The sequence below is a fragment of the Pelophylax lessonae genome (assembly GCF_965119305.1).
Source record: "Pelophylax lessonae genome assembly, chromosome: 4".
NCBI classification, from domain to species: domain Eukaryota; kingdom Metazoa; phylum Chordata; class Amphibia; order Anura; family Ranidae; genus Pelophylax; species Pelophylax lessonae.
The window spans coordinates 495322845-495349496 of record NC_138771.1 but is presented as its reverse complement, the minus strand read 5'-3'; the positions used below and the strand labels follow the sequence as shown (position 1 = coordinate 495349496).

The 26652-nt window shown below is 44.3% G+C and overlaps 1 protein-coding gene across 7 annotated transcripts in view; it reads left to right on the top strand.

Moving 5' to 3' along the window:
• Positions 1 to 26652, top strand: part of CACNA1C (calcium voltage-gated channel subunit alpha1 C) — an 800624-nt gene that overhangs the window by 639032 nt on the left and 134940 nt on the right. For all 7 annotated transcript variants that reach the window (XM_082255705.1, XM_082255709.1, XM_082255707.1 and 4 more), the window contains 6 exons: positions 7311 to 7439; positions 7770 to 7835; positions 10538 to 10629; positions 12381 to 12546; positions 16619 to 16746; positions 25939 to 26035. In XM_082255705.1, the coding sequence (XP_082111831.1) occupies positions 7311 to 7439; positions 7770 to 7835; positions 10538 to 10629; positions 12381 to 12546; positions 16619 to 16746; positions 25939 to 26035 (678 nt within the window). The remainder of the gene's footprint in view (positions 1 to 7310; positions 7440 to 7769; positions 7836 to 10537; positions 10630 to 12380; positions 12547 to 16618; positions 16747 to 25938; positions 26036 to 26652) is intronic.

Genomic DNA, 26652 nt, shown 5'->3' with positions numbered 1-26652 from the left:
AGGTCATAGAAATTTAACAGAGGTCACGGGAATCAACTAGAGGCCTAGGAATTAACAATAAGTCCTATGAATTAACCAGGGGCCTTAGGAATTAACCAGAGACAATATGAATTACAAGAGGAAGATTTACCAAGAGGTTACAGGAATTAACCAGATGCCAGAGAAATTAACCAGAGACCACAGGAATTAACCAGAGGCTGCAGGAATTACCAAAGGAATTAATCAGAGGGCACAGAAATTAACCAATATTTAAATGGTGGACAATTGACAGGTAGGCTTTGTTCCTCAGTCTGTCTAAATTATTTTTTTCTCTTTCGTTTATTGACAGACACAGCTCCTGATTCACCCACTCTCAGCAATAGGCATTTCATTTTTTTCTGCCTATTTAGGAGTAAGGACCTAGTTCCTTGCTAGAATCTCTGGTCCTGGCGATTTTTTCTTTTTAAATGCAATTTTTTCCCTATCTTTGTTATTTTGTTCCTGTGAGAATCTACAGTCACTTAACTGGGTGACGGACTGGATAATCTAGATCCAGAGGTTCCCCCCAGTCTGGCTAGCATACAACCTGGCCTCGGTCTGAGTCGCAGCGTTTCTCCTGGCCAACAGCACCCACATTACGATGGAGCAGTGGTCTGTCCGGAGCGGTGCCCACCTTGTTCCTGGTATGGTAAGTAGCTGCCCCCCCTCTACTCCTGGAGGGTTTTGGGGTGGACTTGGGCTCCTTCCTGGGACAGTGGGACCCCTGGGTTATCCTCCTTCCCCCCAGCTCCTCTAAAATTTTGGTGGTCACTGTGGGTCTTTCGGTCTACCCCCCCCCCCCCCGGATGAGGTTATGAGCTGGCAGTGGCCATGTTCTCTTAAGGGGGGCTGGTTGGAGTTGCTTCTTACTGGGTTTTTCCTGGTGCACAACAGGGGGTTGAGCAGGATTTCCTGCTGACATCTAGCATCCTACCAAAAATCTAGTTGAAAACTACTTAAGGCTGCCCCTGTGAGGGTGGCTGAAGCCACTGCCTCCCATTTGGGCATCTGCCCTTCCCTCCCCTGCCCCTAGGTGGTCGACTCCACTGGGGCTCACGTTAAAGCGGCTGGTCACTCACAAAAATTTAGGCCGTGGCCTGCGGCCTACTAGGCGATGCGGCCTAATAGAACATGCGGCCGAGTTGGGCACCTTCGTTTAGGGGAGGCCCCAGTGCAGTTAGCTGAAGCCCCCACTCTTCCTTTGGGTATCTGCCGGGCTGGGATCCAGCTTGCGGCCTGCTAGGCTATGTGGTCAGCTTGGCGCCTCCCTTGGAAGGGGTGGCGCTGTGGGGGGAACTTAATTTTTTTTCTTGTGTGGTTTATTGTGTATTAATTTCTGTACCTTGTAAGCTTTCTCTTGGACTCCTCCTCTGCTTGGGCAAGTTTGGCAGGCAAAATGAAAGTTGGCTAAACTTTTAAGCCACATTAACCAGGAGAGGACAGAATCGGCAGAGTTTTTGTTGCAGACTACTGGGTCTGCGTCCACGCACCCTGTGTGCTCAGATAGTGAGGATGATTCCTCTGCTCCTCTAGCCATGCATGAAAAGACGCTGATGGATGCACTGTTTGTGTCAGTGCATGACACTTTAAAAATGGAGGTTGCGGCTGATGCTGCGTCGGAGGCGCCGGTCCCTTTTGGCACCCACAGGCCCTCCAAAGTGGCGAGGATGTTCCCTTTTCCGCTTACTTTGACAACATTGTCACCAAACAGTGGGGTTGTCCAAAACGCAGTGGTTCCTAAGCACTTTCTGCTTGCGATGTCCTTATGAGGATTAACTACGTTAAAGGTGGTCGGTCCCACTTCTAATGGACTCATCGGTTTCCAGGTTAAATAAAGCTACCTTTATTCCGGTTGAGGAGTCCCTGGCCTTTAAATATCCAGCCAATAGGAGGGCGGAGGCTCTGGCCTGCCATATGTTCGCTGTGGCTGGTTCGACACTTAGGCTGGTATTTACTATTACCCTGGTGTAGCAAGGTCTGGCCGAGTGGGCTAAACTTTTACGCCGGGACCTAAAGGGGAAAATGCTTCGCCCTGTCTTGCGGAGCTGGTGGATCAGTTGGTCCAGGGGCTACAGTTTATCTGTGATGCCTCTTTGGATGCGCCTCTAGGCTGTCTGTATCAGCAGTGGTCCTTCGGCGTATTGTCTGGCTGAAATTCTGGTCTGCGGACCAGGCTTCTAAGAAGGCCTTATTGGATCTCCCCCTTGTAGGGGATTGCCTGTTTGGAGCTTCCTTTGATCACATTGTTAAGGGTCTCACAGGGGGAAAGAGCACTCTTCTTTCGCAAGCTATTAAGGGCAAGGAGCCCTGTTGTGGATGTAGGTCATTTGCCTCGGTTCATAAGAGGTTTTTTTTTCATCCCTCCGGGTCTCAATACAAGGGATCAAAATTCAGGGCCTCCGCTGGAGGTTCCAAGAGGATCTGGTCTGGCAAGCCACGAGCGGGCTCTTCCAGGCCTGTGGACAAGGTTGCCTCTGCATTAAGGGGCGCCCTCACCGGTATATGTGGTTGGGGGATGTCTTTGCTGGTTTCTGAATCCATGGATCTCCCTGGTATAGGACACATGTGTCCTCAAAGTTATTTGGTCAGGCTACAAAATCGAGTTTGGTCTTATCCTCCGGAAAGGTTCTTCCCTTCCAACCTGAACTTGTCCCCAGATCACTTAACCACTTAAGCCCCAGCCCTATTTCGGACACTTTTTGTTTACAAGTTAAAATCAGTATTTTCTTCCTAGAAAACTACTTAGAACCCCCAAACATTATATATATATATTTTTTAGCAAAGACTCTGGAGAATAAAATGTCGGTGATTGCAATATTTTTAGTCACGTGGTATTTGCGCAGCGGTCTTTAAAACGCCATTTTTGGGGAAAAATTACGAAAAATCACATTTCACTGCATTTAAAAAATACTAAACAGTAAAGTTAGCCCATTTTTTTTGTATATTGTGAAAGATAATGTCACACCGAGTAAATAGATACCCAACATGTTACGGTTTAGAATTGCGCACACCCGTGGAATGGCGACAAACTACGGTCAATAGAAATCTCAATAGGCGACGCTTTAAAAAATTTTAACAGTTACCAGTTTAGAGTTAGAGTGTAACTCTTTTTTAAAAATTATTGCTCACGCTCTGGCAATCGTGGTGATACCTCACATGTGTGGTTTGAACAGTGATTTCATTCGCGGCTCGACTTACGTATACGTTTTCTTTCGTGCGCGAGCTAACGGTGACAGGGGCGGCTAAAATTATTATTTTTTTTCCTATTTATTTTATTATTTTTTTTACTTTATTACAGGTTTTTAAAAAAAAATAAAATCTGATCACTATTATTGCTGTCACAAGCAATGTAAACATCCCTTGTGACACCAATATGCAGTGACAGGTACTCTTTATGGATGGATCGAGGGTCTAAAAGACCCTAGACCCCTTCACTACACTTTTATGTATGCAAAACGCCGAAAACAGCATTTTTGCATACAGCCGTTTTTTGAATCTGCCGCCTTTTGCAGCAGAGTAACCCGGAAGTGACGTCATGGACGCCGCCTCCGGGTTACGTCATCGGAGACCCGATTGAAGCCGCTTCCGGCTTAGATCGGGACTCCATCCAGCCGGCGGACGTGCCGGCTGGGTGCTCGGGTCTCCCGGTGGGACAGGAGGCCCGGGCAAAGTCACGGAAGGCAGCTGGAGGGGGGGACGTCCCCTCCCGCTCACCCGGGTAACGATCGAGCGGCTCCCGAGCCGCATCGGTCGTTACAGACGGAAAGCCGACCGTCGGCTTTAAACCACAGTACCTGGATGGTGCCTCTAGCTAGAGGCATCACTCCGGTATAACACCGCAAAGTTTGCCAACGTAGCCCTACGTCACTTTGCGGTAAGTGGTTAAGGGTCTCTTTGGGGTAGTGCAAGACTTGTTCCTTCAAGGGGTAATTGTTCCGGTTCCGATTTGGAACATTTTCAGGGGTTTTTACTGAAACCTCTTTACAGTTCCCAGGAAAGAAGACAAGGATCTGCTGTCCCAAGGACCAATTTTTCATCCTGCTTTACAGTTGCTGGCTTTTACGGCTGAAGGATGGAGGTTTGTTTCCTGCACTGTTGAAAGCTAGGAAATCTACTTCTAGGAAGATTAACTATCGTACGTGGAAGACGTACATTGCGTAGTGTGAGTCTCTTGGGGTTCATCCTCGCTCCTTCTTGGTGGATCGGATCATAACCTTCCTTTAACGGGGGGGGGGGGGTTGACCAGAAATTGGCCTTGAGTACCATCGACATTTGGCTTCACACTCCCTGGCGCTTACCTTCCTTCAGGGTGCCCGACATATGGTTCCTTCAGTGCGGGCTCTGTTGTCGCCCTGGAATCTTAATGTGGTGCTTTCAGCTCTACAGAAGCCTCCGTGCGAAAATATTCGGGAGGTTTCCCTGCTTGCACTGTCCCAGAAGGTGGCCTTTTTGTTGGCTATCACCTCTGCACGCAGGGTGTTGGAACTGGCACCTTATTGATGATTCACAAAGATAAGGTGATGCTTCGCCCCTGTCCGTTATTCCTTCCCTGTCAAGGAGCATTCTACTAGGGCACTTAGTGTCTCCTGGGCTTCCCTCATCAAGCATCAGTGATGCAAGTTTGCAAGGCCGCTAGCTGGTTGTCGGTGCACACTTTGACAACATTTTATAAAGTGGATGTGTTGGCATCTGCGGATGCTTCTTTTGGCCGCAAGGTTTTGCTGGCTGCTGCTAAGAGGACCTTGTCCTCTTTGAGGGTGTATTGTTTATTTTTCAGGTGAATTCCAGTTGTTTATGGTCCATGTTACCTGGTTGGCTATGGTTAGCCTTGGGAATTGTTTTCTGCTTTTTTCCCATCCCTCATGTTTAACACTGCTTTGGGAGGTCCCAATTGTTAGGAAGAATCAGGAGCTGTGTCCGTCAATGAACGAAAGAGAAAATGGTATTTTAGACTTTCCGTAAAATCCCATTTCTCTGATGGTCATTGATGGACACAGCACCCACCTGTCTGTGAAGTTGGCTTTCTTCTGACACTGCTTTTAACAAAACGGAGTGCCTATAGCTGAGAGTGGGTGTATACCCCATGGAACTGCCCATAGGCGTAGTCAAGCTTTTTCCTGCCTAGTGTCCTACTCCTGTTGGGGGCAGTATAACCCAATGGTTAAGAAAAATCAGGAGCTGTGTCTGTCAATGAAAATCAGAGAAAGTAAGTCAAAAATCCAATTTTTTTCAAATTAATTTATTAAAGTATACCAAAAACGGTTAAAGATTGCTTTCTTATCCTTATGGATTTTAATAGTTGACACACATATATCACATATCTTAACTTTGCAATATCTTTAGATATTAAAGTGGTCCTGCTACCCTTACAAGTTAGCAGCATTTTGTAGTCTGAGACAATATTTTGTTGTCAATTTCATGGTCTTAGGCCCTGTTCACACTAGCCGCGGCCGCGGGTCGCAGCATGGGGTCCAGTGCATCCCTGTTCTCTGTTTCAAGTGCGAATCAGGTCCCAATTTTTGCCTGAATTCTAACCAGAAACACAGCCAAAGATGCACAGGACCCTTTTCCAGTGCAGACTGTGGCCGCCCCAGAGGTGTGTGAACTGGCTCCATTGAGAGCAAGTCACAGTCTCCTGTCATGCGATTGGATGCGGGGAAACCCGCAGCCAATTCACATAAGTGTGAACCCAGCCTTAGTCAAGACCCTAATCTTCTTTATGATAGCACAGCTGATTTACATAATTTTTTTTACAATTTCATTGAGTAGAGAATGATTTGAATCCCTGTTTTATTCCCATTGGGGAGATTTCAGTCTTATTCACAGGGAAAGGTTAGCCAATGTGAACTCCTTCAGCAGAGATCACATATCAACATGCCTTTTTTCTAAGACACATGCTTAGCACAGAAGGGAGCCTAGAGCAGAAGTTTTTTCTCCATAACAGACAACTATTTCAGTCTTCGGCGACTGTGTATTTATCCATCCCAAAAGGTCTGATAACGTACTGTATGTAGGTTTATACTTTTAAAAATAGGTCCACTTTAAATTCCCCACAGATCTTTACGGATCATTTTATCTCAAACCAAATAAAATCAATTTACATGAACCAGTCCAGACACTGGAAATTTATAACAATTTAGGAAGCATTCCAGGTTGGCTATCTCCATGTCTCCAAAAAGATGTTAAGATAATTGAGATAAATTAAGCTAAGCGGCCACTCTGTAGCTTGCAAGACATCTAATTATACATAACTGTCCAACGCTGTCTGACATTTTCTGGAGTGCAAGGTGTTAACAGCCTGGCATGTCGTCAGCAAAAAAACGTACCGGTTCTGTCCTCTTTTTTGATGTTTTTTTTTTTTTTTTTTCTTTGCAGCAGCTCTCTGTGTTGGGGGAAAAGAAGGGGATTAGGGTTACATGAATACCAGGGTGGTGTAGACAAAGTTTGTAGCTATACAGTATCATGAACTCAGGAATATATTTGCATTTTCTTTGTTTTTTAAACTTTAGATGTAGTCCCATGTTCTGCACAAAGCAGGCTTAACAGAAATAATAGGGGAGAGATTAGGAAGCAGACATAGGCTTCTAACGAGGACCTGTCTTGCACATAGTGTAGCTATTTTGTTGCCCATTAGTAGCCTTCAGGCTATCAATTTTCTAGATCTTGGGTACCCCACCAAAGCATAATACATTTTGTTTCTGATTGGTATACCTCAGAAAAAGATAATTATTCGGATTTAAACTGCATAAATGGCTGCCTTTATGTCAACATTAAAAAAATAAATAAATAAAAGAAAGAAACAAAATGACAGCCTTGGATCATGCATCCTGAAAAATAAGTCAGCAAATGCAGCACAGATATTTGTAACCTGACAGTTTTTTCTAATATGAGGTCGAGGCAAAGGATTTATTTAGGGTTCTTTAGAGAACGCAAAACGTTATCATGTTCTTTTCACAGACTCAGCAAGTTCAATATTCTGCCAATGCAGTGTGCTATTGGCTAGATAACTATGCAGAGTTTCTAAAAAGTCACCATGAGCTTTGAGATATCCTCTGTGATGGCTTTGTTCACTGAATTGGTAGCTTTATTAACATATTTTTAATGTACTTAGTTGCTGTTCAGTTGCTCAGGCTACAGGATAGCTAGGATCTGAGGTTGTTGTTAACCCTAGAGCTCAGATTTTTGGCAGAGCAGAAAGGAGAGTATAATGGGCAGTAACTTCTCTCACAAGGTGGGTGTCCACATTGCTTGCTGCGGTGTGCGCTATAATCCATGTTCACTGTATGTTCTAGCAGGGTGAGGAGAACTCCAGAATCTCCATCACATTCTTCAGGCTCTTTCGAGTCATGCGTTTGGTGAAGCTTCTCAGCCGAGGAGAGGGGATCCGCACCCTGCTCTGGACCTTCATCAAGTCTTTCCAGGTAATGCAGCACGTCTGAGCCCAGACATGCCCCTTTCTATGTAAGGTCTGATCACATGACATGGTGAGCAACAGTTTAAGTTGCTCTAGGGGGGAATATAATGATCCAGGGGCCTGGTTGTGCATTTATGACACACTTCTAACAGTATGGGTCATAAAGCTCCTTTAGGTCTCAGATGTGGAAATAACACAGCCTGGCACTAGCGGTTAGCAGGTCAGTCTGTGTACCCGCTTACCATCTAAAATACTGTGAGGACAAATGGTTGTCCTACAGCTGAATTCTTTCAGACCTTTTCTTGTTGACCATATCTGTATTTCTGGTTTTCTACAGGCTCTTCCGTATGTGGCTCTGCTCATTGTAATGCTGTTTTTCATCTATGCTGTGATTGGAATGCAAGTAAGAATTTATATAATGCAACACAACTGACATTGTAATGCTGTTTTTCATCTATGCTGTGATTGGAATGTAAGTAATGCTGGCCATACACTAGCCGAAATATCGGACAAACTCATTTTCGAAAAATGAAAACTCAGCCGTGAGAGCAGACGATCGTGCCATCATGTAATGACCGAATTTCGAAAGCTAAATCGTTCAATGGACATAAATTAATTCAGTTTGTCACATATACCTAGTGCAAACAGGTCGGCCGAGAAACACATTAACCTTTCTATCGTTCGTTTATCGTTCGGCCGGCAGATTTTCAACACTGTTTCTTCGATTTTTCGGCTCTGAAAAGTTGAAACCGATTTTCTATTTGTGCCCATTAACTGGACGAAAAACGGACGATCGGACAAAATGACAAATTTTCGAACGATTTTTTGTCAGGTGTATGGCCAGCATAAGAATTTATATAATGCAACATAACTGACCTAAGACCTAACTCTAACCTAAAATATTATTGTCAATTTCTTTGAGTCTCTTTTGTCCTTTCTTCCTTCCTAGCAGTATTTGTTATTTATTCATTTTGCTCTCTTGTATTCTATGTGTCTTGCTCCATACCAGGCAGTGGTAAAGTCTCCAAATGCATTGGAAAGTGGAACGTTTGGAGTTTAAGGGATATCCATTTATGATGAACATAAATTATTGGGGTTTATGTACATTGACGTTTGTAGGCAATTTATATTCCTAGCATATATTTTCTGGCGTTCTCCCACACCTGGGGCTCCAGTTTGTATGTAGCATACTCTTGTAAACACCAATGTTTCCTTCATTGGCATATTGTATGAGGTATTTTCCGAGTGCAAAACTTTCAGGTTTGGGAAATATGTCGTACATGCATGCATGGGTGCTTGCCAGTTGAAGGAAGCATTGGAGTTTGCAAAAGTACACCTGCATACAGCCATTCACTTGTATGGAAAGCCGAAAAATGCTACCTGCGGCTCCCCAGCTGTGAGGAAGCGGCAGGAATTTTACATTAGGTTTATATTAATTGTCGAAAAATATCCATGTGCATGAATCCTTAAAAGTTAAGTACAATAGGGCCTATTATATGGCACAGCATTTTTTCACTACCTTTTCTTAGCACCCCATTCAGAATCCGCTCACATGCTAAAATGACTGTCACTTTGCTTGGTACACTTGTCATCTGCTGAGTTCTGAACAGTCATGTATGTGCAAATTGACAATGAAGTATATATATGTATTGCTCTAAAACTCAATAAAAACTTACTGAAAACAAAAAAGAAACATGAATGCTTAGGCAAGTTGCAAGCTTTCAAAACAACTGTATCTATGTCTCCATGTTTTATTTTGATGAGAAATCATTTAAAAAAAAACCTAGCATTTCTGGCTATGGCCATCTTCAGTAAGTGTAGAAGATTCATGTAGCATTTACTTCCTGGAATCCCTTAGCTCAGGCATGCAGGTGAGGGGGTGTACTTAGCTGAGAGCCCCTCCTCCCCTTCCAGATTAAATCTGCATCATCTGGAGGTGCACATTTTTTGGTCTAGCTGGAGTTCTGAATTGTCATGAAAAGCAAGCTGCTCAAAATCTACATTAATCATTTTTGAATTTCATCCTTTTTTCACATTCAGTGTCTTAGTTATAATTAATCACCTTTCTTCTCAGAGATTTAATTCTGCACTTTGTTGTAGCTTTAAAATGTATCTAAAACCATTTTGTTTTCTTGGCAGTGTTAGAACCCCCGGAGAAGCTCATCCATCCCCCATATCTCCAGGCTTTATTTTGTTGAGAAATCACTTTAAACCCCCCCCCCCGTCCACTGGCAGTTTTATCCATGGCCATCTTGAGTAAGGGCAGATTATTCACATAGCATTTACTTCCTGGAATGCATTTTCCCTTAGTTCATGCATGCGTGCGCTTCTAGTAAAAGCAAGCAGTCCATCGGCTATTTGCCCAATAGGATTACTTTTAAATTAAAGTTCTCTGCTGGCCTAAAAAACAATACCGGGATGAGGCCTTTAGCTACAGGCCATCATTATGGTATAACGACTGAAAATCCCGTGATGTACAGGTACATCGCAGGGCGGCAAGTGGTCAAAGTGTCACCGCTTGAACATTTTGGATACCTTAGTTCTTGTTTCACGGACATGCACAACTTTAAGGCTTCACATTTTTTGCATCTATTTTTTCAGTGCAGCCTCTTTTTTTATATTTTACAGAAATTGGGTTAAATATCATATTTATGTGCCCTAAAATTACCTTTAGTGTATTTTTTGGACTGAAAGTTTGCTCTTGATAAACTGTTGCACTAGTATTGTGTGATTTGGGGTTTTCGCTAATTTTTGACTTAAAATGTTTTTTAAAACTTGTGCAAAAAAAAAATGCAAAAACAAAAATGGCAGCAAAAGGGTTAAACTGAATCTCTTTCCACATTGATTCTTCCCAAGAAACCACTCTCTCTCCCCCTATTTATTGTTTATTCTTTTCTTTCTGCTCTCTCTCTCCCACTCTATCTCCATTTCGCTGTCTGTTTCTGTTTACTTCATTTGTTTCATTTTTCTCTTAACAGTTCATATTCATTTTGCAGCTGTCCTGGGGGCACACATAAATAATCATTTTGATTAATGAATTCGATTTTTAAATTCTGTTCCCTGTATTGCAGACATCTGAAGATTTGCATTTTTTTTCCTCTGCAGGTTTTTGGGAAAATAGCTCTTAACGACACAACGGACATTAACAGAAACAATAATTTTCAGACCTTCCCTCAAGCTGTTCTGCTGCTCTTCAGGTGAGTAGTGCTGCAGATGACGGATTGGTGGTTCTAGAATGTTTTATTCATAGTGTTTTAAAGGGTCATTTAAATTTTTAGAACGTGCAATCTATGTATTGCACAGATATACAGAAAACCAACGTATATCTAAACACTTAGGATGATTTGCGGACATACGGAAAGCCCGTGTGAAAGAGTCCTATTTTTTTGCGGATGATTTGCGGACATAATGTAAGTCTATGGCATTGCGGATGTCAGCGGAATACCATCCGCTGACATCCGATTTCCTTCCTTTCAGTTCTGTTCCGTTTTTTCGAACGGAACAGAACCCTATTTTTGTTCCGTTCAAAAAACGGAAAGGAAGGAAAATCGGATGTCAGCGGTGTCATCCGCTGACATCCGCAAACGGATGGGATGATATGCGGACCTACGGAGCGGATGACAGAAATGTCATCCGCTCCCTGAAAAAAAAAAAAAAAAAAGGACCGCAGCGGACCTTTCACACGGAAAGCCCGTGTGAAAGAGCCCTTAGGCCCCTTTAACACAGTGGAGTCCGTCGGCGGACTCCGTTTTTCTCAGCGGGGGATCAATCCGCTGATCCCCTGCTGAGTAGGCGGATGGCAGCTCTGTCTCCACGCTATGTGCGGAGACAGAGCTGTCAGGTCCCCGATGTTCTTAATGGGGGAATCAGATGAGAACGGACCGTATGTCCTTACTCATCCGATCCGATCCGCTGGACGGATGGAAAATAGGGTTTCCATCCGTCCAGACTGGACGGATCGGATCAGATGTCAGCGGACATGTCTCCGCTGACATCCGATGCCCCATAGAGATGCAGGGGGCATCCGTTGAGATCCACCTGAAAAACTGACAGGAAGATCTGAACGGTCCGTCTGTGTGAAAGGGGCCTTACTGTACGTGCTTTATAAATAGATGTGTTTTCATTATCCCCCTTTGTATATTTTTGTATTAAATGCTCTATAACAAATGAAAATACTCACCGATGTTAAAGCGGAGTTCCACCCTAAAATTATACTTACCTCCATCTTCTTGCTCCGGATCACCTGAAAAACAAATGGATAATCGCAATTTTTTTTTTTCTACTTACCTGGTTTAGAAGAAAATATACTCACCTTACTTCCTCTTCCTCCCCTCGGCGGCCACGGCGATTCGTCACTTCCTGGCTTGCAATGATTCCTGGGAGCTGAACGTCATCGCTCCCAGGAATCAATGCGCCTGCACCGGCCCCGACGTCAGTTCTGATGCAGGCGCCGTCATACCTTGCTAAACAGCTTCTAGGCATGCCCAGAAGCTGTGCAGGGATGACGCTGCGGCACCGGAAGTGACGGCGGGGCAGGTGCAGTGCATCGTGGGACCGAAGAAGACGGAAGAGGACACAGAAGAGGATCGCGCTGGCTTCAAGCTGCCCACACCAGAGATGGCAGCGCTGGACAATACATTTTCAAGGTAAGTATTTCTTCTAAAAGGTAAGTGCAACCTGGGACAGATCAGAGGCTAGCCATTGCGGAATGCACTAGCCCTGACTGTCCCGGGGGTATTTTTATTAAAAAAAACTTTCCCAGGGTGGAATTCCGCTTTAATTGCCATGTCAATTGCCCCTTTTCTGAGGCAAAGTAATCATTGCTTAGTTTGTGTTGCCCACTTGGTAGCATACTCTTTTCTTGTAAAACATTATTGTAGACTACAGCACAATTACTTAGTATTTGTGTCCTTCGTTCTGGTTTGACCTCATTGGTTTATTCTGGCAGATGTGCTACAGGTGAAGCATGGCAGGAGATAATGTTGGCATGTCTTCCCAACAAGAAGTGTGATGATGAATCTGAATATCCCCCAACTAATGAGGAGGACTTCTCCTGTGGAAGCAGCTTCGCCGTCTTTTACTTTATCAGCTTCTACATGCTCTGCGCCTTCTTGGTGAGTGCCTACTGTACTAAAGATAGTATGTAGACACATTGTAAAACTCATGTTAATCCCCTAGGTTTATTCCCTATTATTTAGATTTATCCCTAAATGTCTATGTTTATTCCTAATCTGTTTGACTCAGATATCTCTAGGCTCATTTTCAGTATTCTATGTTCAGCCTCAGATCCTCTAAGTTATTCCCCAATCATCAATACTAATCCCTAATTCTCTAAATGTATTCCCAACCCTCTGGGTTCATTCTTATTCCTTTTGGTTGATTCCCAATCTTCTAGGTTGATTCCCAATTCATCCTCACTCCTCAATGTCACATGTGTCAAACACAAGGCGGGGGGGGGGGGGGGTGGCGATTCTGGCCCACCAGACCATTTTATGTGGCCCTCCCACCCTGAGGTATTTTTCAACCATAACATGGTGGAACTCTGCTCCGCCATCACTGGCCCTAGCCAACCACTAACCACTGTCACTTGTAAACACAGAAACCTTATTCTGAGGGCTGTGGAGAGAAATGTGTGCAGAGGTGGGGGATGGGGGAGAGTGGGGCAGGGATCAGAGCCAACCACACAAAACGTACTTCTGGTATTTATTGCCTCTATAAGATCCTCTCCAGTTTAATTTGGCCACACCCACCCTTCAATGTAGTTCAACAGAGGGGGGTAGTTTGAGTTTCTACACCTATTCTCTGAGAAAAAAAGCCCTGAATAAATGTTTTTAGACTTACAAATACAACCGGCCCTTTCAGGGCAACCAACCATAATGCTAATGTGGCCCTCAATGAAATCAAGTTAGACACCCCTAATCTAGGTTAATCCTCTAGGTTCATCTCCAACATTCTACAGTTATTCCCCTCCTATAATTTCCATTCCTCTAGACTCATACCCCATTCTTCAGTTTCATTTCAAATTCTATATATATCTCCCCAATAATCTAGGCTTATTTTCAGTCCTCTAGGTCTATTCCCAATCCTCTAGACCCATACCCAATCCTCAAGATTAATTTCCTATTCTCTAGATTCATCACAAATCCCTTAGGTTAGTTTACAGTTTTTGATCTTGGAACCAACTAAGTGACTTTTAGTGTGTCATCAAGACTAATTCACAATTATCTGGGCTAATGCTAATCCTCTAGACCATTGTTGTCCAAACTGCAGCTTGCAGGCCAGATGCGGCCCTTTGCTAGTCTTTATCTGGCCCTTGGGGCACTGTTACTTTCAATTAAATCAACAGTGGGGCATAATTCCTCCTACTGACACCTACGATGGGGCGTTATTCCTCCCACTGACACCAACGATGGGGTACTATTCCTCCCACTGACACCAACAATGGGGCCCTATTTTTCTCACTAATATCAATGAGGGGGAACTATTCCTCCTACTAATACAATCATGGAGAGTTTCTCCTTCCACTAATACCAATAATGATGGGGCACTATTCCTCCCTCTGACACCAATGATGAGGCGCTATTCTTCCCACTAATACCAAATATGGGGAACTATTCCTCCCACTAATACCAATATTGATAGGGCACTATTCCTCCTCCTACTGAACACAAGCACTATATAATTGTTTTAGTCCCACTCTCCACCAAACCTAAGGAATTGCTTTTTACCAGTGAATCCAGGATATTTTCTACTCCCACTGGCCACATTCCAGCCCCCTAAAAGTCTGATGGACAGTAAACTGGCCCTTCATTAATAAAGTTTGGAGACCCCTGTTCTAGACTAATTTTCAACCTTCTAAGCTCTAACCTTTAAGCTCACTTTTATTCCATTAACCACTTCAGCCCCAGAAAGTTTTACCCCCTTAATGACCAGGCCATGTTTTGGGATTTGGCACTGCATTGCTTTAACTAATGATTGCGCAGTCATGCAATGCTGTACCCAAATACAACTGATGTCCTTTTTTTTCCCCACAAACAGAGCTTTATTTTGGTGGTATTTGATTCCCTCTGCGGTTTTTAGATTCTGCGCTATAAACAAAAAAAGAGCGACAATTTTGAAAAAAAAAAAAAAACAATATTTTTTACTTTCTGCATTCCCAATAAAAAAGTTTAAAAAATACATTTTTTTTTTATCAGATTAAGCAAATTTGTATTCTGCTACATATTTTTGTTAAAAAAAAAATTCCAAATAGCAAATATTAATTGGTTTGTGCAAAAGTTATAGCGTTTACAAACTATGAGATAGATTTTTTGGAATTTATATATTTTTTTGTTGTTTTTATTAGTAATTTTTAGCAGGGCTGCGACATTGCGGCGGGCAAATCTGTCACTAATACAGGGATCAGTGCTAAATAATATGCACTGTTACTGTATAAATGACACTGGCAGGGAAGGGGTTAATAGCGGGGGTGATCAAGGGGTTAAGTGTGCTCCTAAATTGTGCTTACTAACTGTGGGGGGGGGGAGGCTCTGTGACAGGCACACAGAGATCAAGGTTTCAGCTTAGCTGAGACACACAATCTCATTGTGCCTGTCTGACAGGAGAGCTGCCTGCCTTGTTTACATAGGCAGGTGGCTCTCCTGTCAGTTTCCCTGAAGATCGCGGGAGGTTCCTTCTGCGGTCTGGCTCCTGCTGTGCCCAATCAGAGACCACATGCACAAAATCACGTAGATCTACGTGATTATGCGCAGCCGAGTCGCCCTGCCGCAGTACATTTGCGTGGGGCTGTCAGTAAGTGGTTAAAGTGGAATTCCAGCCTAAAGCGGAACTTTACCCAGAACAACTTGATAAAAGTAATGTTCTGTAGCAAGAAACATACATTCCACATGAACAATTATGCTACCAAAATGATTGTTTGCTGTAAATTACCTCCAGCATTGCTCCTGTTTATTCTTGCTGGAGGCTGCCATTTTACTGAAGCCCAAAACCCCTGAGCAGAGCTAAATCATACAGTGGAACTAACCCCATTGATTTAACGGTTTAAAAAAACAATTACATTCCTGGTTGGCTTAGGCTCCATGTACACGGGACGTTGTTAAAAGTCCCTTTGAATGCTGGAATTTTTAGGACGTTTGAAACGTCCGTTCGGTCGCGTTTGTACCCGCGTTTAGCGGGCGTTTAGCAGCGTTTGTGGGCGTTTGCGTTTAGAAGCGTTCCTAGAGGTCAAAAAAATTATTCCCCTTTAAAATGGAAAAACGCGAACGCTAAACGCGGGTCATCGCGTTCAGATGCGTTCGGACGCGTTCGGACGCGTTTGTGCGTTTGAAACGCCGGGAAACACACGTTCGAACGCAAATAATTGCGTTCTAAAAACAGTCCCTGAACGCAACTGCCTGCAAATGACTGTAAACGACCTGGTGTACATGGACAGATAAGATAACATGTAGATGGGTTCAGGGGCTTCTGAAAAAAACGCCCAACTGCTCCTAAACGGCCATTTCCAGCGTCCCGTGTACATGGAGCCTAACTGTCACATTTGCTTTTTTCCCTCAACCAAACTGTTAAACCATCAAATGGCTGCTGTTGCAACTGATCACATGTACAGATCCATGGCAGTTGCAGATCAAACAGAAGCAGCTTCCTTGGCTGTAAAGGAAAGGAGGGTTTAATTATGCTTTAAAGAGATAGTTCACCTCTCCCACAAAATTGTCTATGCAGATAAGGGGCATCTGTAGATAAAAACAAACTGTGCAGCTCTGACTAAAGGTGAATAAAGCCCTTGCTATAGGTGTTGGTAGGGTTGCCACCTTATTCCTTTAAACCAGGACACACATTTATTACACAGGTTCTGTGGCTGATTAAGGCGGTAATTAAACTCATTTAGTGCCTTATATGCATTTTATCAGCCTCTGAACCCGTGTAATTAAAGAACCACAAAAAAATAAACAGAGGTCCTAACCCTTCCATACGCTATCCAATTGCTGTTTGTGTCTGTATTTGAAATCTCGTTGTTTCTTGTTCAGGGGGCTGAAAATAGGGAGAAAATAGGGAAACATAAAACAATGATAGCCTGAGAGAAAACTAAAAAAGACAAATCCTATTGATTGCTATGGAAATATGCAGTTTTTATTTAAGTCTGTCATTTCCGAGGGTATAATCGGTGCTATTTTACCTTTATCTCTACAGATCATCAATTTGTTTGTCGCGGTCATTATGGATAATTTTGACTATCTGACGCGGGATTGGTCCATATTGGGCCCTCATCATTTGGATGAATTCAAGCGAATCTGGGCAGAGTACGATCCAGAGGCTAAGTAAGGATGGGGACTCATATACTCAGGCAGTTTACTATGTGTCCATGATGTTGTGCACGGACTACAACATACAGTACCGTGCAAAAGTTTTAGGCAGGTATAAGGAAATGCTGTAAAGTAAGAATGCTTTCAAAAATCCATATTTTAATTGTTTATTTTTTATCATTTTACAAGATGCAAAGTGAACTAACAGAAGAAAAATATATTTCAAATTGGTATTTGGTATAACTAACTTTAAGCCCCCATTCACACTAGGGCGACTCACGAGGCGACTTGTGTCGCCCCAGGTCGCCCCAGGTCGCTTGACATAACCAAACCAATGTAATTGAATCAGTGCCGTCTTAATTGCCGCTATTAAGGTCGCTCCGACTTCAGAAAAGGGTCCGGTACTACTTTCAGGCGACCAGTGATCCGACCTGTCCCATATACTTCAATGGGAGTCGCCTCCTTATCTTAATTGAAGCGACCTGTAATCCGACTTGTCATCCGACTTTGCAAAAAAATGGTAGTGAAAAAGAAAAGAGCATAATTTTCATTAAAAAATGAATATGTCTTCTGTCAACCTGGCCGTTTTTCTTGTAGGCATTTAGCGGGCATTTTTTTAGGCAGGCATGTAATTTTTTGGATTTCGTTTCTGGGGGGTCTAAAATGTGTCCCTGTCAAGTTTCAGCTCTGTAGAATGTCCAGAACCCCTAAAAAAAAAATCATTTTTCTTTTAATTTTTTGTAGTGTCTTACCAGCTGTCTTTTTTTCTTGCAGGCATTTAGCGGGCATTTTTTTAGGCAGGCATGTCATTTTTTGGATTTCGTTTCTGGGGGGTCTAAAAAGTGTCCCTGTCAAGTTTCAGCTCTATAGCATGTCCAGAACCCCTAAAAAAAATAATTTTTCTTTTAATTTTTAGTAGTGACTTACCAGCTGTCTTTTTTTCTTTCTGGCATTTAGTGGGCATTTTTTTAGGCAGGCATGTCAGTTTTTGGATTTAGTGTCTGGGGGGTCTAAAAAGTGTCCCTGTCAAGTTTCAGCTCTGTAGCATGTCCAGAACCCCTAAAAAACATCATTTTTACTATATTTTCTGTAATACGGCTTCTCTGCAGCTGGCTTTTTTTCTTTCTGGCATTTAGCGGGCATTTTTTTAGGCAGGCATGTCATTTTTTGGATTTCGTTTCTGGGGGGTCTAAAAAGTGTCCCTGTCAAGTTTCAGCTCTGTAGCATGTCCAGAACCCCTAAAAAAAATCATTTTTCTTTTAATTTTTTGTAGTGTCTTACCAGCTGTCTTTTTTTCTTGCAGGCATTTAGCGGGCATTTTTTTAGGCAGGCATGTCATTTTCTGGATTTAGTGTCTGGGGGGTCTAAAAAGTGTCCCTGTCAAGTTTCAGCTCTGTAGCATGTCCAGAACCTCTAAAAAAAAAATCATTTTTCTGATAATTTTTAGTAGTGTCTTACCAGCTGTCTTTTTTTTCTTTCTGGCATTTAGCGGGCATTTTTTTAGGCAGGCATGTCATTTTCTGGATTTAGTGTCTGGGGGGTCTAAAAAGTGTCCCTGTCAAGTTTCAGCTCTGTAGCATGTCCAGAACTCCTAAAAAACATAATTTTTACTATATTTTCTGTAATACGGCTTCTCTGCGGCTGGCTTTTTTTCTTGCAGGCATTTAGCGGGCATTTTTTTAGGCAGGCATGTCATTTTTTGGATTTCGTTTCTGGGGGGTCTAAAAAGTGTCCCTGTCAAGTTTCAGCTCTGTAGCATGTCCAGAACCCCTAAAAAAAATCATTTTTCTTTTAATTTTTTGTAGTGTCTTACCAGCTGTCTTTTTTTCTTGCAGGCATTTAGCGGGCATTTTTTTAGGCAGGCATGTCATTTTCTGGATTTAGTGTCTGGGGGGTCTAAAAAGTGTCCCTGTCAAGTTTCAGCTCTGTAGCATGTCCAGAACTCCTAAAAAACATCATTTTTACTATATTTTCTGTAATACGGCTTCTCTGCGGCTGGCTTTTTTTCTTGCAGGCATTTAGCGGGCATTTTTTTAGGCAGGCATGTCATTTTTGGGATTTAGTGTCTGGGTGTCTAAAAAGTGTACCTGTCAAGTTTCAGCTCTGTAGCATGTCCAGAACCCCTAAAAAACAGCATTTTTACTATATTTTCTGTAATACGGCTTCTCTGCGGCTGGCTTTTTTTCTTGCAGACATTTTGCGGGCATTTTTTGGGCGTCTTTGGAGGCATGTGCTTCTTAAAAATTATAGGAAAAAAGCTCTTTTTTTTTTTTTTTACGTTTTTTAAAAAAAAAAAAAACAGGAAAAGGAAATTAGGTCACAAGACATCATATTGTGATTGGCCAAATAAAAAGTCGCCTCGCGATTAGGCCGCGTCAAAGTCGCGCTAAGTCGCGCCAAAGTCACGCTGTAAGCGACGCTACTTTAGTGGTAGCGGCAATGTGAACCAGCACTTAACTTCAAACCAGCAATATTTCCCACATTTGCACAATTTGTACACTTGCAAAATTCAGGGATTTTGTAGGATTAGAGTCAGGTGTATAATTAACCAATTATACCAAGCAGGTGCCGATGATCATCAGTTTGATATGTAGGTTGAAACACAGTCATAACAGAAACAGCTGTGTGGGAGGGTTAAAACTGAGTGAGGAACAGCCAAACTCTGCTACTAAGATGAGACAGGTCATACACCATGGCAAGACTGAGCACAGCAAGCTAGTTATACTGCATCAGCAAGGTCTCTCCCTGGCAAAAATTTCAAAGCAGCCTGGGGTTTCAATATTTGCTGTTCAAGCTCTTTTAAAGAAGCACAAAGAAACGGGCAACGCTGAGGACCATAGACGCAGTGGTTGGCCAAGGAAACAATGCAGCAGATGAAAGACACATTGTGCATACTTCCCTTCAACATCGGAAGATGTCCAGCAGTGCCATCAGCACATAACTGGGGGACTCAGGTACATCCATCTACTGTCCAGAGAAGTCTGTTCAGAAGTTGTCTTCATGGAAGAATTGCGGCCAAAAATCCATATATCCGACGTGGTAACAAACAACTCAACTATGCATGGAAACGTAAGAACTGGGGTGCAGAAAAATAAAAGCTCTGGACTAATGAGTCAAAATTTGAAATATTTGGCTGTAGCAGGAGGCAGTTTGTTCACCAAAGGGCTGGAGAGCGGTACAATAATAAGTGTCTGCAGGCAACAGTGAAGCATGGTGACAGTGGTGTACCTAGAGCATTTGGCACCCGGGGCGGATCCTTTATCTGGCACCCCCCCCCCCCCCAAATTTAAAATGTAAAAACACCCACCATCAGAGACTGAGGATGTGATACAAGAGATGCTTAGAGACTGCAGACATGATACTAGAGATGGTTAGAGACTGAGGATGTGATACAGGAGATGGTCAGAGACTGCAGACATGATACAGGAGATGGTCAGAGACTGCAGACATAATACAGGAGATCGTCAGAGACTGAGAATGTGATACAAGAGATGGTTAGAGACTGCAGACATGATACTAGACATGGTCAGAGACTGCAGACATAATACAACAGATGGTCAGACTGCAGACCTGATACAAGAGATGGTCAGAGACTCAGGACATGATACAAGAGATGGTCAGAGACTGCAGACATAATACAACAGAAGGTCAGACTGCAGACATGATACAGGAGATGGTCAGAGACTGCAGACATGATACAGGAGATGGGCAGAGACTGCAGACATGATAGAAGATATGTATTAAGCCCCGTATACACGCACCGATTGTCGGCCGAACGATCGGCCGTCTTTTGTCCAGTGCTGTCGTGTTGGTTGAAAAGTGCTCAAGACTGCACACGAATTTTGTCGGCCAACAACAACCAACTTCAGAAGTGATGTCATGTGATGGTTAACTTTCCGTGTGTTTTTTCTTCTCTGAGCATGCCCAGTCTTGCTCATCTGGCTTTTGTCGGCCGAAATCTGTACTGACTGACGAACAATCGGCTGTTCTGGTGACGGACAACAAAAATTTTATAGCATGCAGACCAGATTTTGTTCGGCCGAAAAGTCGCAGTCGGTTGTCGGAAGCATCATACTAACAAGCCGACAATCGGCCGATCGGACGTTGGCCGAACATTTATGGCCAACAATCGGTACGTGTGTACGGGGCTTTACGGTATAACCTCGCGCTTATGGTATTGTGCATATATATATATATATATATATAAATAAATTAATTAAATTAAGAAAGTGTCTGTGCGATCATTAGCTGCTTGCTGCAAATTAAAGTGCTAGTGCCTTTAAATGATGTGAACCCAAATGTTGCAGCGCTGCTGTTATATTAAACAAATTCAATTAAAAATTCTAAAATAGTGCAAATGGGCAAACATGTGCAAATTATATACTGTGCAAATCTCGCAAGATCACGCAATAAATATACTCCAAATTCATAAATATTATATCAAATTCATAAATGTTAAATCATATAGTCCATATAATCAATCAAGTGTCCATCAGGTGCAGATAAAGTGCTTTTGTGCTTCACTGTGTGCATGAGTTGGGATGATCCCCTTGTGGTTGTCTACTTACCACAATGCGTTTGGTATAAGGCATTCAATTATATCCTGCAGTGTAGTCACAGCCTTCCCTGTCAGCCTGGAATCCACGATTATAAAGGAGAGATCCTTAATGGTGGTCCTTTATGTGCATCCCGAGTTCCCTCATAGGAAAAAAAGGCCATCCATAGTGAAGTACGTTCATTTCATAATTTATTGCAAACAAGAAAACTAGTGTATTTTCTGGTGTATAAGACTACTTTTGAACCTCAAAAAAATCCCCCAAAAATGGGAGGTCGTCTTATACGCCGAGTATAATATCTCCAAGGTAACCTAAGTATAAGTATTACCGGTAGATCATGTAATAGGGGGGTCGTCTTATACGCCCAGTCGTCTTAAAAATACGGTACTTACAAACATGCTTAAAATTAAGGAAGATAGATCACGGCTCGGTGGTTCGCTGCTCCCGCAGCGTGCGCTTCACCGGCCGGAAGTGACGTCAGGTCCGCTCAGCCAATCTCTAGACGCGTTTCGCCATCCAATCACGGCATCTTCCGTAGCTTTTTTTTCCTATGAGGGAACTCGGGATGCACATAAAGGACCAGAAATAAGCATCTCTCCTTTATAATCGTGGATTCCAGGCTGACAGGGAAGGCTGTGACTACACTGCAGGATATAATTGAATGCCTTATACCAAACGCATTGTGGTAAGTAGACAACCACAAGGGGATCATCCCAACTCATGCACACAGTGAAGTACAGAAGCACTTTATCTGCACCTGATGGATACTTGATTGATTATATGGACTATATGATTTAACATTTATGAATTTGATATAATATTTATGAATTTGGAGTATATTTATTACGTGATCTTGCGAGATTTGCACAGTATATACTTTGCACATGTTTGCACATTTGCTCTTTTTTTTAATTTTTAATTTAATTTGTTTAATATATCAGCAGCGCTGCAACATTTGGGTTCACATGATAGAAGGTAGAAGAGCACTAGGGGGCCGGAGAGCACAGAGGAAGCAGAGAGCATTGGAGAGAATTAAAGGGGGGATTGGAAAGCATTGCAGGGAAGTTGGAAAGTGTGAGGGGTGGAGAACACTGGGGGGGGACTGGAGATCACTGAGGGGGGGAGCCAGGGTGCACAGGGGGGTGGAGAGTACTGGGGGAACTGGAGATCACTGAGGGGGGGCAGGGTGCACGGGGGGGGGGGTGAAGAGCACTGGGGGGGAACTGGAGATCACTGAGGGGGCGGGCAGGGTGCACAGGGGGGTGGAGAGCACTGGGGGGACTGGAGATCACTGAGGGGGGAGCCATGGTGCACAGGGGGGTGGAGAGCACTGGGGGGGGAAGTAGATCTCTGAGGGGGGGAACCAGGGTGCACAGGGGGTGGAGAGCACTGGGGGGAACTGGAGATCACTGAGGGGGGGAGCCAGGGTGCACAGGAGGGTGGAGAGCACTGGGGGGGCTGTAGATCACTGAGGGGGGAGCCAGGGTGCACAGGGGGGTGGAGAGCACTGGGGGGGGACTGGAGATCACTGAGGGGGGGAGCCAGAGTGCACAGGGGGTGGAGAGCACTGAGGGAACTGGAGAGCACTGGGGGGAACTGGAGATCACTGAGGGGGGGGCAGTGCACAGGGGGGGTGGGGAGCAATGGGGGGGGACTGGAGATCACTAAGGGAGGGAGCCAGAGTGCACAGGGGGGTGGAGAGCACTGGGGGAACTGGAGATCACTGAGGGGGGGAGCCAGGGTGCACAGGGGGGTGGAGAGCATGGGGGGTAACTGGAGATCACTGTGGGGGGAGCCAGGATGCACAAGGGGGGTGGAGAGCACTGGGGGGAACTGGAGATCACTGAGGGGGGGAGCCATTGTGCACAGGAGGGTGGAGAGCACTGGGGGGGAACTGGAGATCTGAGGGGGGGGGGGAGCCAGGGTGCACAGGGGGGGTGGAGAGCACTGGGGGGAACGGGAGATCATTGAGGGGGGGAAGCAGGGTGCAGAGGGGGTTGGAGAGCACTGGGGGGGGGGAACTGGAGATCACTGAGGGGGGGCAGGGTGAACGGGGGGTGGAGAGCACTGGTGGGGAACTGGAGATCACTGAGGGGGGGGCAGGGTGCACAGGGGGGTGGAGAGCACGGGGGGAACTGGAGATCACTGAGGGGGGGCAGGGTGCACAGGGGGGTGGAGAGCACGGGGGGGGGAACTGGAGATCACTGGGGGTGGGGGAGCTAGGATGCACGGGGGGGGGGTGGAGAGCACTGGGGGGAACTGGAGATCACTGAGGGGGGGAGCCAGGGTGCACAGGAGGATGGAGAGCACTGGGGGGACTGGAGATCACTGAGGGGGGGAGCCAGGGTGCACAGGGGGGGGAGAGCACTGGGGGGGAACTAGAGATCACTGAGGGGGGGAGCCAGGGTGCACGTGCACAGGGGGGTGGAGAGCATTGGGGGAGCCAGAGAGCATTGGGGGGAGCTGCAAAGCACTGTGGGGGCTAAAGAGCACTGGAGGGGGGTTGAAGAGCACTGGGGTGGGGGGGTGCTGGATAGCACTGGGGGGCTAGCAAAGGAAGTTGTGTATTAGGGGCAGTGGGACAGCTGCATAAAGAGGAATTGATCTTTCCATATATCTCCTGCGTCTGTTGAATGCCTGCAGGAGGGAGAGGAGGAGAATCAGACATTCAGCGGGCGCATGAGATATATGGAAAGATCAATTCCTCTTTATGCAGCTGTCCTGGCCGCTTCTGCTATCCAGCACACACCACTTACCTTCTTCCCGCCCCCTGTGAGCAGCGCGGACTGAAGGAGCTGCTATCGCAGCTGCCTTCACATGGAGATGTGTGCCGGCCGGCCTGATTGCGCCGGCGGGCACCCCTGAGCGGCCTGACACCCCCCCCCCCCGTGCGTGGCACCCGGGACGGCCTGCCCCCCGCACCCCCCATTGGTACGCCACTGCATGGTGGAGGTTCCTTAAAAATCTGGGGCTGTGTTTCTGCAAATAAAGTTGGAGATTTGGTCAGGATCAATGGTGTCCTCAAAGCTGAGGAATACAGGCAGATACTTATCCATCATGCCATACCATCAGTGAGGCATGTGATTGGCCCCAAATTTATTCTGCAGCAGGACAACAACCGACCCCAAACATAGAGCCAATATCATTAAGAACTATCTTTAGCATAAAAAAGAACAACGAGTCCTGGAAGTGTTGGTTTGGTCCCAACAGAGCCCTGATCTCTCAACATGATTGGGTCTGTCTGAAATTACATGCAGAGACAGAAGGATTTGAGGCAGCCTATATCCACAGAGGATCTGTGGTTTGTTCTTCAAGGTGTACCTGGAAGAATTGATGCAACTTTGAAGGCAAAGGGTGGTAACACTAAATATTGATTTGATTTGGATTTCTCTTCTGTTCATGTACTTACCATTTTGTTAATTGATAAAAATATACTATTAACACTTCTATTTCTGAAAGTATTCCTAATATGCATCACTTTTTCCCACCTGCCTAAAACTTTTGCACAGTGGTGTATATACAAAGAATTTACTAACAAGTATCGTTTGCTATGGAATGTACACTTCAACATCTGAATGTATGCCATCTAAACAATGTGACTTCCATCAGTGTTTTTGGCACATGTATATGTGCATGCCAGGTAGGGAAAAAAGGATGCATGGCTAAAATTAACAGAGACTGTGAAAAACCCTCATTTTGAAAAAGCCTCAGTGATCCATGCACGGACAAGTATTGCACATGGATGAGTTTACAAGAAAATTTATACTGTGACCAATTTCAGTATGTTTTACCTAGTTATAGCAACTCCCCAAAAATGTACCACAAAATGGCCCCTGTAATAAAAGACTGAATTCTTAGTCCATACAGCCTCCAGCAACATCTTTTGTATTCAAGACTATCTGAAATGTCAGTCCCCTGGTGCCCTACTGCATGTTGTGGTTCCACCTGCCAGCTTCTATGTCACTACAGGATACCAGGGTTGCCGGAAATAAAATTTTGGTAGTAGCACACCACTGAGTTTTTCACACGCCTCTTGGACAGGCATTCGGCTAGTCCAGCGAAAATTTCTATACTGGCCTTAAGGCCTGCCGCAACATTGCACTGGGCACCTTTTTCATTTTTTTTTTTTTCACTATTTATCATGGGTACTTGCACTGCATGTGTGTGTTGTTTTTTTATTTATGCACAGGGCCTGGGGGTGCAGTTTATTGGGGGCCGCTATGATGTCAGGGGGAGGGTCTGTGGCCTTTGGGTCTTTTTCCTCTTGCCATTTTCCTTTCTTTTTTTGTTAGAAGTGCTGGCCTGTCTCAGTATTTGGGTGTGGAAGGGTCAGTGTATTCGAGAGAGCATAATAAACATACCTGCTGAAAGAAGACCCTGCATTACTTTGGTTCAGGTCACATGGCCTTAACCCAACATCAAAGCAAATAGTCTGCAGCAGCTGTGCACTTTGTGTCATCTAACCACCACACTACTAACGTGCACCCATATACAAACTGCAATACTGTATAAAGCATTATAAATTTACTGATTACCAAAATCACATTTAATAAAATGAAAGTCCAACATCATTAATGATAATCTTTAGTATCTAAACATCATTTGTGCCTCACCTAAATACCAACTTTTTAATGATTTCTGTTGTCCCTAGGGGGCGCATTAAGCACCTGGATGTAGTGACACTTCTACGGCGGATACAGCCTCCTCTGGGTTTCGGCAAGCTGTGCCCACATCGTGTGGCATGTAAGGTAATATAAGGACTTATAATATTAAATGTACTCTTAAAACATTCATTGGAACCTAAAGTATAGCAATGGTCAAGGTTTTTATGACCTCGTAATTATTGGTCTTCCTTGCCTCCATAGATTATCATATAATGGCACATTCTCTGCCATGTAGGATGTAACTGCTGGGAGTGTAGAATGTACAGAAGTCTCTAGGCCCAAGAAGTTAGGAGGACCCACCATAACAGCTCCTCCCACCTTCATCACATAATGAAAGCTATACATTTCTGATCAATATTTCTCTAAAAAGCTCAGGAGATTTGTTTTCAAGCTTAAGAGTGTTACCTTATAGATAAAGGTGGAAGACTTTTTAGTGAACCGTTACTTTGCCCTTTGCCCTGTACTGGGAGGCATACCAGTAGCACTTATTTACCATTCCTTCACTCTCTTGCCACAAAGTTTGCAGTGGTTCCATGTACTGTAACCTCCAAGTGCCTTTTGGAACTGAAAATGGGCCAAGGGCTTTCTCGTCACCCTCGTGTGACAGCGCTGTGAGCAAATCTCCCGGCACCAGCGTTGTCATGTGAAAGAAAGGTGAATGAGTCACATGCTTTCCCATAGCTTGAAGTAAGACGTATTTT